Source organism: Opisthorchis viverrini, assembly GCF_000715545.1.
Source record: "Opisthorchis viverrini unplaced genomic scaffold opera_v5_400, whole genome shotgun sequence".
In the NCBI taxonomy this organism is placed as follows: domain Eukaryota; kingdom Metazoa; phylum Platyhelminthes; class Trematoda; order Opisthorchiida; family Opisthorchiidae; genus Opisthorchis; species Opisthorchis viverrini.
In genome coordinates this window covers 140,775-155,694 of record NW_008752047.1, presented here as the reverse complement: position 1 = coordinate 155,694, position 14,920 = coordinate 140,775, and the positions used below count along the sequence as shown (strand labels likewise).

Genomic DNA, 14,920 nt, shown 5'->3' with positions numbered 1-14,920 from the left:
AGCATCATACAAATCCGTAGATAGAGACAGTTCATTAAAGTGTATGCCTTACCTGTTTGCCGGCAATCTGCTCGAATTCCACTCGGAATCCACCGTATTTACACAAGAGACTGTGACTAATTAAATGACTTCGGCGAATGATCGCAATACCTTATATTACGACGTCCTGCCAATTAGAAAAACAGCTTTTAAAAAGTCATTTAAATTGGCCAACTTCGAAAGTTTCGTAACAAAATGTGTAATGGTCACGAACCACATGAAACAGAATTTGTTGTACATGGACCCCAGCACCTGTTGTAAAGTCACACCACCAGTATGGTGCACTACCACGAGCCAACGTTCCATGGTCGTTTTGGGATTAAAATCCAATCCCCATGGTGTGAATTGGGCCACAGACTGCTCGCATTATTGTCCGCGAAAGATGTGACTACAGCTTCCTGCGTCAGGGGTAAAAGCTACACGTGTCTGTTATTCTGAAAATGCGGTACAAAGTCCAGTTCCTGTAGACGCTGCAGCCGCGGCCATAAGATTCGATGAGTGTAAAATTCAGGCACATACCACTCAGTGCAACGGTAATCACCGGCCACAATCGATCCCATTTGTACCGCAGATTGCATCGCAGATATTTTGATCCGCGAGCCATGGTTGGAATAAACAATATAACACATGAAAACCTCGATATCAAATTGATATCGTTAGATTTTCACGACGACCGCTACGGGGTAAAAATTCGACTGAATTTTTCTAAATCACGCCCTCGAACCGTTGTTTCAATGAAGAAGCAACTACTGAATTTAATTCACTCATTCGTATTTAAAAATGATTTTCTAAAGCTCCCGGCTGAAACCCGGAACACAAATGTTCTATTCATACCGCAGCTCATTGAAAAAATTCATGAATCCCGAGCTAGTCGATCCAAAGTTCGGTACGCCTGTAGCTGCCGCATTTTCTCGGAAGTGTTGAACAAAGTGTTGGCAAAAGTCATCTTTTTTGGGGAACATTTGAAGATTTCACGCAGGTTGGATTATGAGAACCGAGATCCGGCTTGGAACACGTAATGTACACGCACGTAGGTACTGCCCTAAAGAGTCTAATGTTGTTCGATTGGTGGCATTCAAATCATGCCAATCATATACATCCTACATCGGACACCTGCAAAAAACATGACTGGCTTGTGTGGATTCAATGCGTGGCTGGATGCCTTCAAACTATAAAGGATACAAGGTTCAAATATACGCCCCGACGGAAAACCTGGCAACGAAATCCCACGGAGAATACGACAAACAGTGGTGTTTGTCTTCAGAAGGGTCACATTTTGGAACAGTGTGGACATCAAAACACAACACCGGTAAACACTAGTTCATGAAAACTAAACATATTGCTCGGGATATTTCATTGTTCATGACTACAACCAGAAATATATATTTCTCAATATCAAACCAACAAACCATACTGAGAATCGACCCAAATAACAAAGTGTACATAGGCGGTGGAAAAGTAAGCCGCCAAAAACAACATTGACCTAATAAAATATGATACACTGCGGAAAGCTAAGCCGATGGGCATAAACAGAAAAGAATCAAAGATGAGTTTGTGGTGAGCACAATCAACAAGCGTGTCTCGCCGAAGAATCAAATTGGCATGCGTGTCCGAATATCAGTCGATGGTTTACTGGCCCAATGGAAATTTGAGTGGAACAACCTGGTCCGAGGCTTCGCTCTCGCTCGCACGTGGGAAACAGAAGTCCGGAGATATATCACAACGCCAACCGGGTGGACAGCAAAGCACCGTGGTGGTCCAAGGGCAACAGTTTCTCTGGAATAGAAGGCAGACGTGGCAGACATATTTCGATCACCCAAGCGAAACGCAGGAATTTACAAGCAGCCACTGGGAGTACTGTTTAAATAGCTGACCAAATAACTCGCTTACCATCTGATTAAACAGCTAACAAGCTGGCTACCCAACCAAATGAGCGAGAAACTAACCTACGGAACGACAACCCAACCGACTGAAACAAAACTAGTCACATGAATAACGTTGCCAAGGTCGTATCCGCTGTCCCCGTCCGTAAAATCATCCACCAATTTGAGTTGCGGTGAATATCCCGCATCCAGTCTTCTGTGATCTGTTCACGTGACTGCTGTTCACCCAGGCCAATCGATCGTGGCATTAGCATTTTGCCACTTGTTCCCGCAAACTGCATGTCAACCTTACTTGCCTCGCATGGATCCCTCGCCTCTACTTTATAATTCCCTCATCTTTACCGGCCCGATGTATAGATCGCGAAATAATGATAGTAGTAAATTGTTGTCCTGATATTCAGCATCCGCATGTGTCCTACTACGCTTCCGTAGACGCAGGCTGAATGTGTAACATTGATGAACATACGATGTGAAACGGTTCAAAGTATGCGGAATCAGCCTTTGAGATACTTTAACCAGATATCGCTCACATCTTCTATCAGGATTATTGATCGTTGCCACGCCAGATGAAGCTCTCGTAAATGGCGTTCAGACTGGACATCTCTGATTTCTTTAAATGTACCATAGTTCGACCACTGTCAGTGTCTGAAAGATGGACGCCAACTGCATTGGAGCATCATGCGTTTCATTGAGAAAACCAAGAATGAGGTAGTAAAATGGATGTGACCGATCTTGAGAACAATGAATTATCCAGGACATCGCTTGCGTAATTGAAAGGGGTATCGCAGATTCGGATACTTCCATTCTCCGCCTGCAACGTATGCCTCTGAGCTTCGTAGTCGTATCTCATCCGAGGCGACAACCAATGCTAGTTTTGGTCACGCGGACGATTTCAAACATCTCCACGTTCGAATCGCCTTAATCGATCTGTCCATCTGAGTACTGATAGTGGGATTAGATACGGGAATTTTCGATGGTGGTAAACCAGTCTACTCTGAGAAGTCTAGCTGTTGCGGACTCGAGACTCCCTAGAGTTCCATGAAATACGAATTGCTGATTATTTTCAGTACGAATGAAGGGCGAAGCCTTCATTAAAACTTCCCAAATCTATTCACATCATCTTCGCTCCACATGTAGATCAGATGAAGAACAACTCCCCTGATGGGCGAGCACCCACCTCAGAAATTGTCATTCGAGGAGCCAGCCAACACGTAACCACGTGATGTGGATTCCGTAAATGAAGGATGAGTGACAATTTTCTCCGTCCCACTGCAAGCTATTCGCACCACTGATAGGCCCCCTAAGTTCGGGCGGTGAAATGCTCTGAGTGATAGCACAATTACCAGCTTAGATTCGATACATCCCGGAATATTGGAAGATGCGCGACACTGATGATGGTTCTCAATAAGGATAAAATGGATCTGCAGTACTCTTCGTCTTTTCAGCCTAGATTGGCTTCATTTATAAAACGATATCTCGTAGAACATAAGGTTGATGGAAACTCGGGGACTGCGCCTACCTGATGAGTATCAAGAAGGGCGAAACCGGTCGTTGGCTATCGAAGAGTTCTCAGCAACCTTGTGAGGAGTTTCCTTCATGAAAACAGAATGTCTATAGATTTATCCGGATGAACTAGAATTGCTCAAATTCGCTGATGGCATAAGGACAAGGAAACTCTCAATCATGACACCATACGCGAAATTCCGGGCGATTTCAACTGCCCCGAGAACAGGTTTCATGATACAACTTCTGATATTCATTACCGGTTTTCTTGCAAACACTACACCACAAATATCACATCCGGTTTAGATTATCTGGGAAGAAATAGACGTTCATTAAACAGATTGTACAGATCGAAACTCGAAGACGTCACGCCTCGAAACGGCCACAGAACGTAATAGAAATAGTTACCGCAACTCAAAATGGTGGATGAATTTACGGACGGGACAAGCGGATACGACCTTGGGAGCGCCAAGTGGGACATCCGGGTATTATGTGGGGTGTCAGACAAATCCTACATCATCCCGGTCGGTGATAACATGGACCAGTTTCACAGTTCACCGCTTGCGTGCGACAAATCCGAAACAAATGACATGAGCGAAAGAAACCATTCGACCATTGACTATGCACATTATCAATCAATTCCGCCAAAATAATAGTGCAATATTGCTACACATACACACGTCCAAATTCCAAAATCCACCATTCGTCAGGGGCACCTTGCACCGCATACGCCCTCAATGACAGAGAAGCACACCCGAACAGGAACCAGGCCGGCGGTTGCAAATGCGTATCCGGTAGTTCCGTGGGTGCGGGTTGCATTTCATCGCCTCGCGTTGCATTGCACATGTATATATAGAGAGGATGTGGGGATTGGCGTTCGTAGGCAACCAAGGACTAGCTGATCACGACAATCCCGATGATAGATCTACGTATGCTGGTGTTGGCCGTGCTGTTGGTCTCGGTTGCAGCTCGGCCTGGGCAGACCGAACGCATTCCGACGTATTTCGGATCGTGGGGCAAACTTGGTGTATGTTGATGAAGAACGTTTGTTGTGTCTCGTGTTACTCATGTGACCAGATTTCTTCAGTCGGTTGGGTTATTGTTCCGTAGGCTATTTTCTTGCTCATTTGGTTGCCTAGCCAGCTTGTTAGCCTGTTAGCTGGTTAGTCAGATAGTTAGCGAGTAACTAGGTGAGAGATTTAGTTAGCACGCCCTGTGGCCGGTTTTGAACTCCAGCGTTGCATTTGTGTGATCGAAATATATTTGTTACGTCTGCCTTCTGTTCCAGGGAAACTGTTGCCCTTGGACCACCACGGTACTTTGCTGTCCACCCGGTTGGCGTTGTGATATATCTCCGGATTTCTGTTTCCCACGTGCAAGTGAAAGCGAAGCCTCGGACCAGGTTGTTCCACTCAAATTTCCATTGGGCCAGTAAACCATCGACTGATATTCGGACACGCATGCCAATTTGATTCTTCGGCGAGACACGCTTGTTGATTGTGCTCACCACAAACTCATCTTTGATTCTTTTCTGTGCACGTCCTAAGTCTTAGTGTTTTTTTGAATAAACCGCAGCCTATGATCCCAGTGGTCAATTTATCAACTTCTGTTCGACAACTGGGTAAATGTTTGAGGCCAATGCGATCACGTAAATTCCGTGGTGATTCCGTGCATTCGCTATCTTGTGGAATCATATCTGTCACCATTCCTTATTCGAGGCGAAATTGTACGAGGTCTGTGAAGTACATGGGACCGTTTGAAGCAGGCGTCAGGTTAGATTATCACGCTCAGGTGTTGTTGTTACTGTTGGCTTGCACAGTTTAACTGATCAGTAGACATTCACGGAGACGGAAGCTCGAGTGTTTTCTACGTACTAGTCTTTAGGAAGTAATCTGTATACAATTAATCACTTGCACTGAGGTATGTCTTGCGCCAAAATATGAAAGAGGACACTTGTGGTCTCCTGGCTAGTTTGTCCGTTGCCAATACGTTTTACTCGCATGCAACTGTTCTTTTGAGTCCGTGCAATGCTTACTGGACAGTTTGGTAGAAGTCTTCATCTCGAAAATCTCGAGGTTTCCGTATCGAATTTTATCGTAACTGTATAAGTCTAATGTACTCCTTCAACCGTCCACATCAAAAGTTTTCGGCCAACAGTTGCTCCTGTCTCCAACATCGGGTATATCTGCCATGTATATTGGTCACATACCCGACAGATCAAGGCGTCCCTGTCATTATGCAAAATAACTTAGACACATCACGTCTAATTAGCCTGAATCATCGTAGACGGTTTTTTAAAATACGCTTCACGGCAGACAAAGATTCGTCGTTCAAAACTTACTGGAGCGAGACCGCACTTGGCACTCGGCGGATAGATCGTATCTGACGCTCCCATACTCCGCGGTAAATGCAATAGGGGGAATGAAGTGTCATTCGATCCCGTGGAATAGCGCTCTCCTAATAACGGGATCACAATTTATGAATTCCAGAAACTGCGTACTTTTAGTCCGGCTCGAATGAACTTACTGCCTTGGACATTGTGCACTTGTTTTGATGAACCGCAGCAGTTAACAAAACGGAGAAGTGCGTGAGTCTTCCTCTACTGTCGTCCGGCCGAAGTAATCCACACTGGTGATGGCAAACGTGTAACCATGTTTTACTCCGCAGGCTGGTTAAAATTCCACTGGCTTCACCGACCTTGCCTTACATGACAAGCACTCAAGCACAAGCCTTTTAACTGCGGCTGCCCCTGTGACAACCCAAAATTTCTGACGCGTAACAAGTATAACATGCGACGTGCCAATGTGTCCAGCCGTCACATGATCGTATCTAATCCAAAAGTGTCGACCAGGAGAAATGTTGAGATCCCTGTGAGATTTGGGCTTTCATGCGACACGTATCAGTCCTTCACAAAGTACTAGAGAGAGTTCACGTGACGTGTTAGCTCACTTCGAATTCCGGGTCTCATCGGAACGTGATTCTCTGATGAGGGCATAAAAATTCCTGTTGAAAGGCGTGCTGTTACACGCATTGCACTATCGAATATTCTGTTGCCCTCAGTTCATCAAGTCGCTGTGCACAAAGTGAGGGCAAAGCTTTGCCTCCTTCTTCAGCTTTATGCGAAAGTACAGTTTCAGTCACCATCATCCGTACTGTTCGTTCCAATCTAGTTCATGAAGTATAATAGGAGCGTAGGTTGCCAAATGCTAATACTTTCGGAAAAGTAATGTTCGAAAGGTTGGACACTTTGACTTTGAGGCCCGGCATATCATCGGAAAGCCATTTGACATGGAGAAGGTTTGTCCAAAAATGCGGTAGCATGAATAGAGTCGGCGCGCTGAACCACCTCCTCGTGGTGCGGACTGGGTAGCCAGGATGTAAGTCTATTGAGCTAGGCTCTCAGTAACTTCACAATTTTTGTTTCAATGTTTCGGTTACTTTTCACAGCGTACAGTACGATGATGCCCCCATACCACTCCCGACCAGTACACATGAGAGTCGTATGGGTCTCACGTATGAGGAATAGGGCATGTGCTGCAAATCGAAACCGGCTAGGTAGCCCACCTTCGTGTTCACGCCTATGAAATTGTTGTAACAAAAGTGGTGGCCCGTTCGGCTTGTGCTGATTGTTCCCGTCTTCTCCGACGAAGTTTGACCTGAGTCAACACGACCTGCACGCGCACCCCAACCTGCACAAGTATGACCGAGTTAAGAATTCATGTGTCATGTGGTCCCAACGAGAGGAGTCACAATCACTATTGCGCCGGGCTAACCATCTATTTACGTCTTGCGACATGCCAACCGCACTGTTCGCGAGGTCGGAGTCGGTTGACTACCAGAATCAAAAACAGGTCAAGCTGCTTAACTGGCAGGCACGACCGGATGGATCATCATCTCGTGGCTCTAACCAAAACATCGGTCAAAACAGCGACCTACTCGTCACAAGCTGATCATTCTAGCGTCTGGTTTGAAGAAACCGTGGGTTGCATGGTGTCACTCTTGAAATCCAATTGTGACAGTTCGCTTGTTAGTATTGACCTTCTGGCATTTGCCCGAGGGTTGCTGTCTGGTATCATAATACTGGAACAAGCCCTGTCCCATCTGAACCTTCTGTATAAAATGAGGTGAGTGGGAGTATGGTGCTGAATATTGTTCCCTCACCTTATGTCGGCCATACGTGTAATCGATTGTGATGTCGACCTTTTGGTTTCACCACCGACAGCAGCCGCTCAAACTGCCTAATGAGGTGACGCGTGCCCGATTAAAGCCACATCACAGAATGGAGATCACAAGGAGCTCCCTGATACCGAGGCTGACGTATTTGCTCATGGTCGGCCAAGTTCACCGAAACACGCCCAAAATGTTGGACGCTTTAATCAGGCAATCCATTCGTGGCCGGCTATGTCTGCCAAAGAACACCCCAATCTGCTATATCCAGGCCGCAGAAGAATATGTGAGAATTGGTACCAGTTTCTGAGTACAACCATCCCGATGCAGCGGATAACGCGTAGGGAATAGCTTCGGTCGACCCAGTGCCGAGTACTACGCAAAGTGTATCCCCGGATATTTATCCGCGGAATCCAGGTCCGATAAAACCTGCTTAGGACGACAGTATGAAGTGCCCAGCGTGGTCGTGTTGGCCAGACAAATCTGTGGTTTAAACCATGGCCAACCGGGGAGTTTGGTGCATATTCCTTTCGTAGTCCTGCTGGATCACGCATGAAGCTAGATGTACTCGTCATACCTGGGTTGCAAGGTAACTTGGGAAACATCTCCTTCCCATAGGATACACAAAGTTCGAGGAGTTGAGAGCAGTTATGTGGACGCCATTTATCATCCTGAACTAATCGCTGTTTGGGAGCGCCGAGTAACTGTGAGCAGAGCAGACCGGACGCATTCCGAAGTATTCCGGATCGTGAGGCAAACTTGGTGTATGTTGATGAAGCGACCGAACGCATTCCGGAGTATTCCGGATCTTGAGGCAAACTTGGTGTATGTTGATGAAGCACGGAATTTGTGTCTCGTGTTATTCATGTGACTAGTTTTGTTTTAGTTAGTTGGGTTTTCGTTCCGTAGGTTAGTTTCTCGCTCATTTGGTTGGATAGCCAGCTTGTTAGCTTGTTGGCTGGTTAGTCAGATAGTGAGCGAGTTAGTTGGTCAGCTGCTTAAATAGTACGCCTTTTGGCACACCTTGTAGCCGTTTGTAAATTCCTGTAAATCACAACCTTCGGTGGGTTGGGAGCAATTAAGTGGACGCCTTTTTTCATCCCGAACAAATCGCTGTTTGGGAGCGCCGAGAAACTGTGATAGATGTAAGCATAGTATCAGGTGGACATTGAGAAATTGTGTGGATTGAGCAGAAGCAGAAATATGGTGCTGATGATTGTCCCCTCGCCTTTGTGTCCGCCTTAAGTGCAGTGGACAGTGATCTCGACATTTTGGTTCATCAAACGACCACCATTTCTTATCGAAGGATATTCTTTACCCAATCCTCCAAGGCTGCTGTTCTACTGAAACCTTGTGAGGTCACGATAAATGAATTGCGTTTCTTTGTCCTTGTGGGCTGTCGGCGTACTCAGGACACGTTTGTGCGACACGGCTGTGCTAGACCCTACCGCGCCTTGAAGGGCATTTGGACCTGACTGTCCTTTCTTCACTTGCTGGCCTATGCACGGATGTTTCCAAACCAAGCATTATTAAACTTTCAGAATTCATCTGGTCTGAGCGGAACTGTTGGTGGCAGCACTTCGAATGGGACGGTTGTAGCGACCCAGTAACCCGCTCTTCAGCTCACAGTCGCTCACTGGATCACGAGACTTGTTTTTTTTTGCGGAACTGTTGGTGGCAGCACTTCGAATGGGACGCTTGTAGCGACCCAGTAACCCGCTGTTCAGCTCACAGTCGCTCTTTTTTTCATGCCCACAACAACGTCACATTAAGGTGACTTATCGGACATTGATTGTTTGTACCGTCTAGTGAGCGTAGTAACAACTCATGTGCTGACACGCCCGCGTACACGCAAACGGACCTACATATAGGGAAACCGAACACAGTCAGCACACACCGACTCGCGCGTGAATGGACTAGGACCTGCCTAGCATGTCAACGTTCTAAGGTTATTCGGCATACACGATCACCCATAGGAACTTTGGCTGCTCCTGACAGCAGATTCGATATAGTTGGTCCTCTACCCCCATCCAACGGCTAGTCCTACATACTCGCCATTGTGGATTGTTTCACTCGATGGCCCGAGGCCGTCCCCATCAAAAACATATCTGAAGACACCGTTTCTCGAGCATTTGTTAGCCGATGCATCTTCACATTTGGTGCTCCCTCGTATATCACTACTGACCGCGGCTCGCAGTTTGACTGCCACCTATTCCGACCTGACAGAACTGCTCGGTTGCACACACATTCATTCGACGGTCTATAATCCTCAGGAGAATGGATTAGTTTCATCGTCACTTGAAGTCTGCTATTATAGCTAACAACGATCCCAGTAATTGTTGGCGACATGTTACCAGTGACATTACTACATTTACGCACCATGTTTCGTTCCTCATTGCATTGTTCACCGAAAGAGTTAGTTTTTGGAACAACTTTACGCATTACTGGGGAATACTTTTCGCCCACTGTAGAAACCCCGACCAATTCACCCTCCTATGTGAATCAGTTGCGAGAAAATATGTCGAAACTCCGATATCATTCATCTCGCATTCCCAATAGTCCACCATATGTTCCAACAGATTTGTCTACTTGTTCACATGTTTTCATACGTTCTGATTGTGTTAAAAAACCCTTGCAACCCCCATATGACGGTCCTTATCTTGTGATTTCTCGTCACCCCATGTATTTCACCATGCAATTCAACAATAAATCTGATACAGTCAGTATCGATCGTTTGAAACCAGCTTATACTTATTTTGTTGATTCAGGACGTCTTGGAAACAACGCCGGCGATGTCAAACCCAAAAGCAATGCGACCGAATTTTCTTCGAAGCCAGCTCATGCCACGTCTCCAAACGAACAAAGCAGAACCACACGCTCCGGTCTTCATGTTCACTGGCCCGATGGTTTTGTCGCTGGAACACCCTGATCATGACACAGCCTTCTTTCTAGGGGGAGGGAGATTTTTTTCCCTGCACTCACAAATCACGCTACAATCGTGACTAACTTGACTACACAGCTCACAGTCGAGGCCTTCATCCCAAGACCTAGTTTTTCTCCCTAATAGTACAAACCACGATACACATGCGATATCGACTGTCTACCGTCTGATACGGTAGCAAAAAGTCATGTGCTGACAACCCCACACACGCAAACATCCTACAAATAGGATGCCAGCACAGCAACACGACACAACGCAACAGAGCTTCGCGCGTCGCCCAGCTCGGAGCAGAGCCGCTCAGGATTTTTACGCCGTTTCACTCACGGATATCCAGGACTACGTGTGGCTGTTACAACAGCGAAGAAGACACGAAACATGCATCCGCATTTACAACAGGATTTATCAAACTGTACCTGCAAAACGATAAGTCCTTGTTTGCATATATATACCTATTGTAATAATTTTACTCAACAAGCTGATATTGTTAGTGCTCCCCGTTTTCTCGTTCGCACAACTAACTTTCGAGTTCCAGTAGAGCATCAACACGCTTTCCTCGTCGTATCCAATATTCTCCTGTGACCATTCCACATCCATCAGTTGCATTTACTTTTCATGGCTGTGACCACGAACTTCAAAAATAATCGACAATAATTTGAACAAACCTCAAATCCTGGAATTACACCAGCTTGTGCCACCCCTTTTGGGAAGTGCTATTTCCTACCAAGATTCTCAGGTCACACCGTCTCGCCAAATTGTGTCCACAAGATAGCGAATCCCACGTGTTGATTTAGGGAACATGTGCGATGACAAGTTCAGAGAGCGGCTTACATTCAGCTGAAACTCGACAAAGGCGCTATAGGCGCGAAATGGGAACAACAAAACGGGAAATCATGTTGCACACAATAGGAATTGAAGAAAACACCAACACGATGAACCCTTGGAGTGATTTTGCGATATGCGGGGAATCATATCGAATTTGTGGACACACGCTTTGTGAGTGCACGGACCCGTAAGCGGATCGCGATTGCCTCCTCTGTGACCAGACAATGATTTCTAGTGAACACGTCTTGGTGCATGGTACAGCGTTTGGAACGGAATCGATCTCATGACTCGTATCAACCAAATGGCTACCACTGCGCTCGTAATAGACCTCCGTGAGTCGGTTCTCAGCCTAAATGCGTTACGCCTATTTATTTCTTGCATAACAATCGTGTCGTGCATTTTGTGCTTCCTGTTGTACAACGGCAGGTGAATCAGAGAACTAGCATACTTAGAACGTGAACTGGCAGTTTAGATTCAAGATGTATGGGCATTAACTGAATGGTCCCGAACCACACTGAGTGAAGAGGCCAAAAACGAATTTGCGGGTCGTATGATGTAGGCGCTGAGGCAGATGGCCCCCGCCCAGGTTCTCCCTGAAATGAAGGGCTGATAATAATATGTTTTCTTTTTCCTGTAACTTGTTTCATTTTCATAGTTGTGGTAGAAACGTCTTGAGATGAACCCATTGAGATCTTTTGCGAGGTATGCTAGCTAGCGAATGATTTCTGTTTATGTTCGTTTTAAGAGCTGATCTTTCTCGCCATGTGAGCGACACATCGAGTCAAATTCCTTTATGTTGCCGTGAGACCATACTATATACAAACATATTGTTCTTGATAATTCATGGAGGAAAGCATTTGATTCAGACCTCACTTGTACGGGCACCTAGGCAGGGTTGAGCCCCACAGATTGTGGTGACCTTCAAGCACAAACCTGGTTACATCGCTATCGGTTTCTATGCTGAGTAGAAAGAAACTTTTCTTCTGAAGCAAATTCTCGAATGTAAAGCCAGCGCGCACTCGACTGAGGTCGTTTCGTGGGAACGATCTAACATGAAGCTAGAAAATCATAATTTGCCTCCGTATTGAACTGTGGGTTTCGACGGTAAATAAACATGAAATTTAGCATGTAGGGCTGATTTCTCCCTGTAATTCACATTGCTTGAACCTTGCGAGGAATGGGACGCTTGTGTCGAGAATCCGGACTGGTGTCTGTGCGCCTGAAGTTTGGAGCTATTTTAACTTCATTTCTTTTGAATCTCGAGAGTGGAAGACCAGTTTCCTTTTATTCTGGGGATACTATGTAAAATTTTTCATCGTTGAGCTTACTTAGTCTTTCGCAGCCAGAAAGGTTGCTACTTGGGCTAAGGTCCACGAAGGAAAGCCTAATACACATTACCTCATGTGTCCAGGCCATGAGTTGGCTCTCAGTATAGGGTGTCTGAAACAAGCCGACTTCTACGACTAAGGCTAACGGTACGCGTCTTTGGAACCCATAGGTTATAATTCACCTGGCTTCACGCGCCTCAAATCTCAACACTATAATCAGTTCACACTGGTCAACTAATGAATCATCTATCCACAGTTCCTTGTCTCAAATACTTTTGGCAAAATAAATTTCCCAGTAAGCTCAGAATATCCAACCCACTTTAGAGCTCTCCTTTTTTTTACCCCCTCCAGGTCGGATAAGGTACAACCATTGTTAAAATTTTCTTTTCAGCTTCCGTCGACGAATCCTGAAGCGAACCGAAATTCGCACCCAATCTCCTGTTCGCTGAACCATACTGATCATCTTCTCGACCACTTGGGTGGCAGAACAGCAGATTTGCGGAATATGGTGGTCTTTGTAGGTCCTGACACCATTGTGTCTGTAACGATGGCATTACAACGGGTGGGAAGCTAGATTCAATAGCCGTTGACGACGTCCATATTAAGTTTAAGTAACCAATGCTGAACACCTAATGGGGCCAGTCCACGACAGAGCTGAGTGGTTGTCACATCTGTAATCAATATCAATGGTCTACATGATCTGGATATCCTAATGAACTTATCAAATCGTCAAAAGTGGATGGGGTAGAGTCTGTTTGTGCAAATTTCGCTGGTGAAGATTAGGGTGGCAGGGGCACATAGGGCTGGATGTGCCCATCTGAAAACTTGCGCACTCTATAGGATCTTGTTGGAATCTTGAGGAATGCTGAATTATATGCCGGGTGCCTGTTTTGACTGTTGCAACGCTGTTCAAGTTCGACTAAAAATGAATTCGTTTCTCTAGTTGGTGACTTGCTGGGATGAAGCCATGTTGCAGGCCAGATGAAATGAGAGATGAGATAATTTTATTCATCAGTTCGTAAACTACCAAACGTGTGTATTGAGCTATAAGGAAGTTCCCTGAACCTGATCAGATTTTGTCTGAAAGCACTTATTTGTGAGCTAATGTGGTTGGTATTTTATTGTTTCTTTCGCAGGAAAACCATTTATGCCCGTAGCTAATACCATCGCGATGACCGGCTTAGCATCTAGCATGCGAAAGAATGGAGCAACAGGGGAGAAGCCACACACGGAGAGTGATTCCGTAGCAATGAGTAACCTGAAATAAGCGCTAGTATAGGGATAATAGTAATTCCGGTGGATACGTCTGGTGATAGAGCGCATGCTATAGGTTGCTCCCATAGAATTTAAAGCACCCAGCATTTATTCGGTAGAAAAGAGCTATGAATTGCCTGGTCTTTGTTGGGAGACTACCTTTGGTGTTTTCAGCTGCGTGGCAGTCAGTTTTACTTCTGAGGATGCCGAGTGGTTTCGTTATGTTAATGAATGGAATATGAGTGTTATTGCATTGTCATCTTCAGTTAGTGCGATGGGCGTGTGTTTACTTTATCGCATTAGATGGAGCATGTTGGTGAACCCATTCTTGATTCAGACTCATGTTTCTGAAACTCAGTCTCGGAAATCTCAGCCTGGCGTGTATTGTGGTGTAGTTGTTCACCAAATCCGCATCTCAGTATAGTGGGGTCTAAGAAAAACATTCATGATTCCCGATGTTTATCAGGTAGGAATTTGGAACTGCGTAGTGTTTCGCCGAAACATCGATCGCAAGGCTGCTTTCACGTGGTCGGTGTAAGGTGATGCGCTTAGGTGGACGTCGCGTGATAAGTGGAAGCCCGAGTCTTGTGAAATTGTTCAGAGTTAGATTAGAATGGAAAGCAATAACTGTGCGAATCACGCGAACCGATGCCACCAGCCACGTTTTCCCTGAATATCACACGAACTGAATCATTATATGAGAAATTTACACACACCCATACAAACACATGTGCACACGGTTTGTGTCACCAAACTCATCGAAAAATTAGTGCGAAATGCCTGTTGTTCGATACGACCCTGAACGCTGATGACTTTGCTTTTGCAGCGCCTGATTCAACACACACACACACACACACAAGTATCTCAACAGAGCATGGGTTTAGAATGGGACGAACGGACGAATTTACCCTATTCACATACTAGGTAGAAAACACCACAGACCGTTTGATCATCCACACAAAACCATGGGATTCCATGAAGCT

General features: G+C 45.6%; 1 protein-coding gene across 1 annotated transcript in view; it reads right to left on the bottom strand.

The window, feature by feature from the left end:
• Positions 1 to 1,357: 1,357 nt before the first annotated feature.
• The window catches only part of T265_15210 (hypothetical protein), a gene marked incomplete at both ends in the record, with an annotated part of 27,300 nt that continues 13,737 nt past the window's right edge, over positions 1,358 to 14,920 (bottom strand). The window contains one exon of the mRNA XM_009177065.1: positions 1,358 to 1,550. Coding sequence (XP_009175329.1) covers positions 1,359 to 1,550 — 192 coding nt within the window. The remainder of the gene's footprint in view (positions 1,551 to 14,920) is intronic.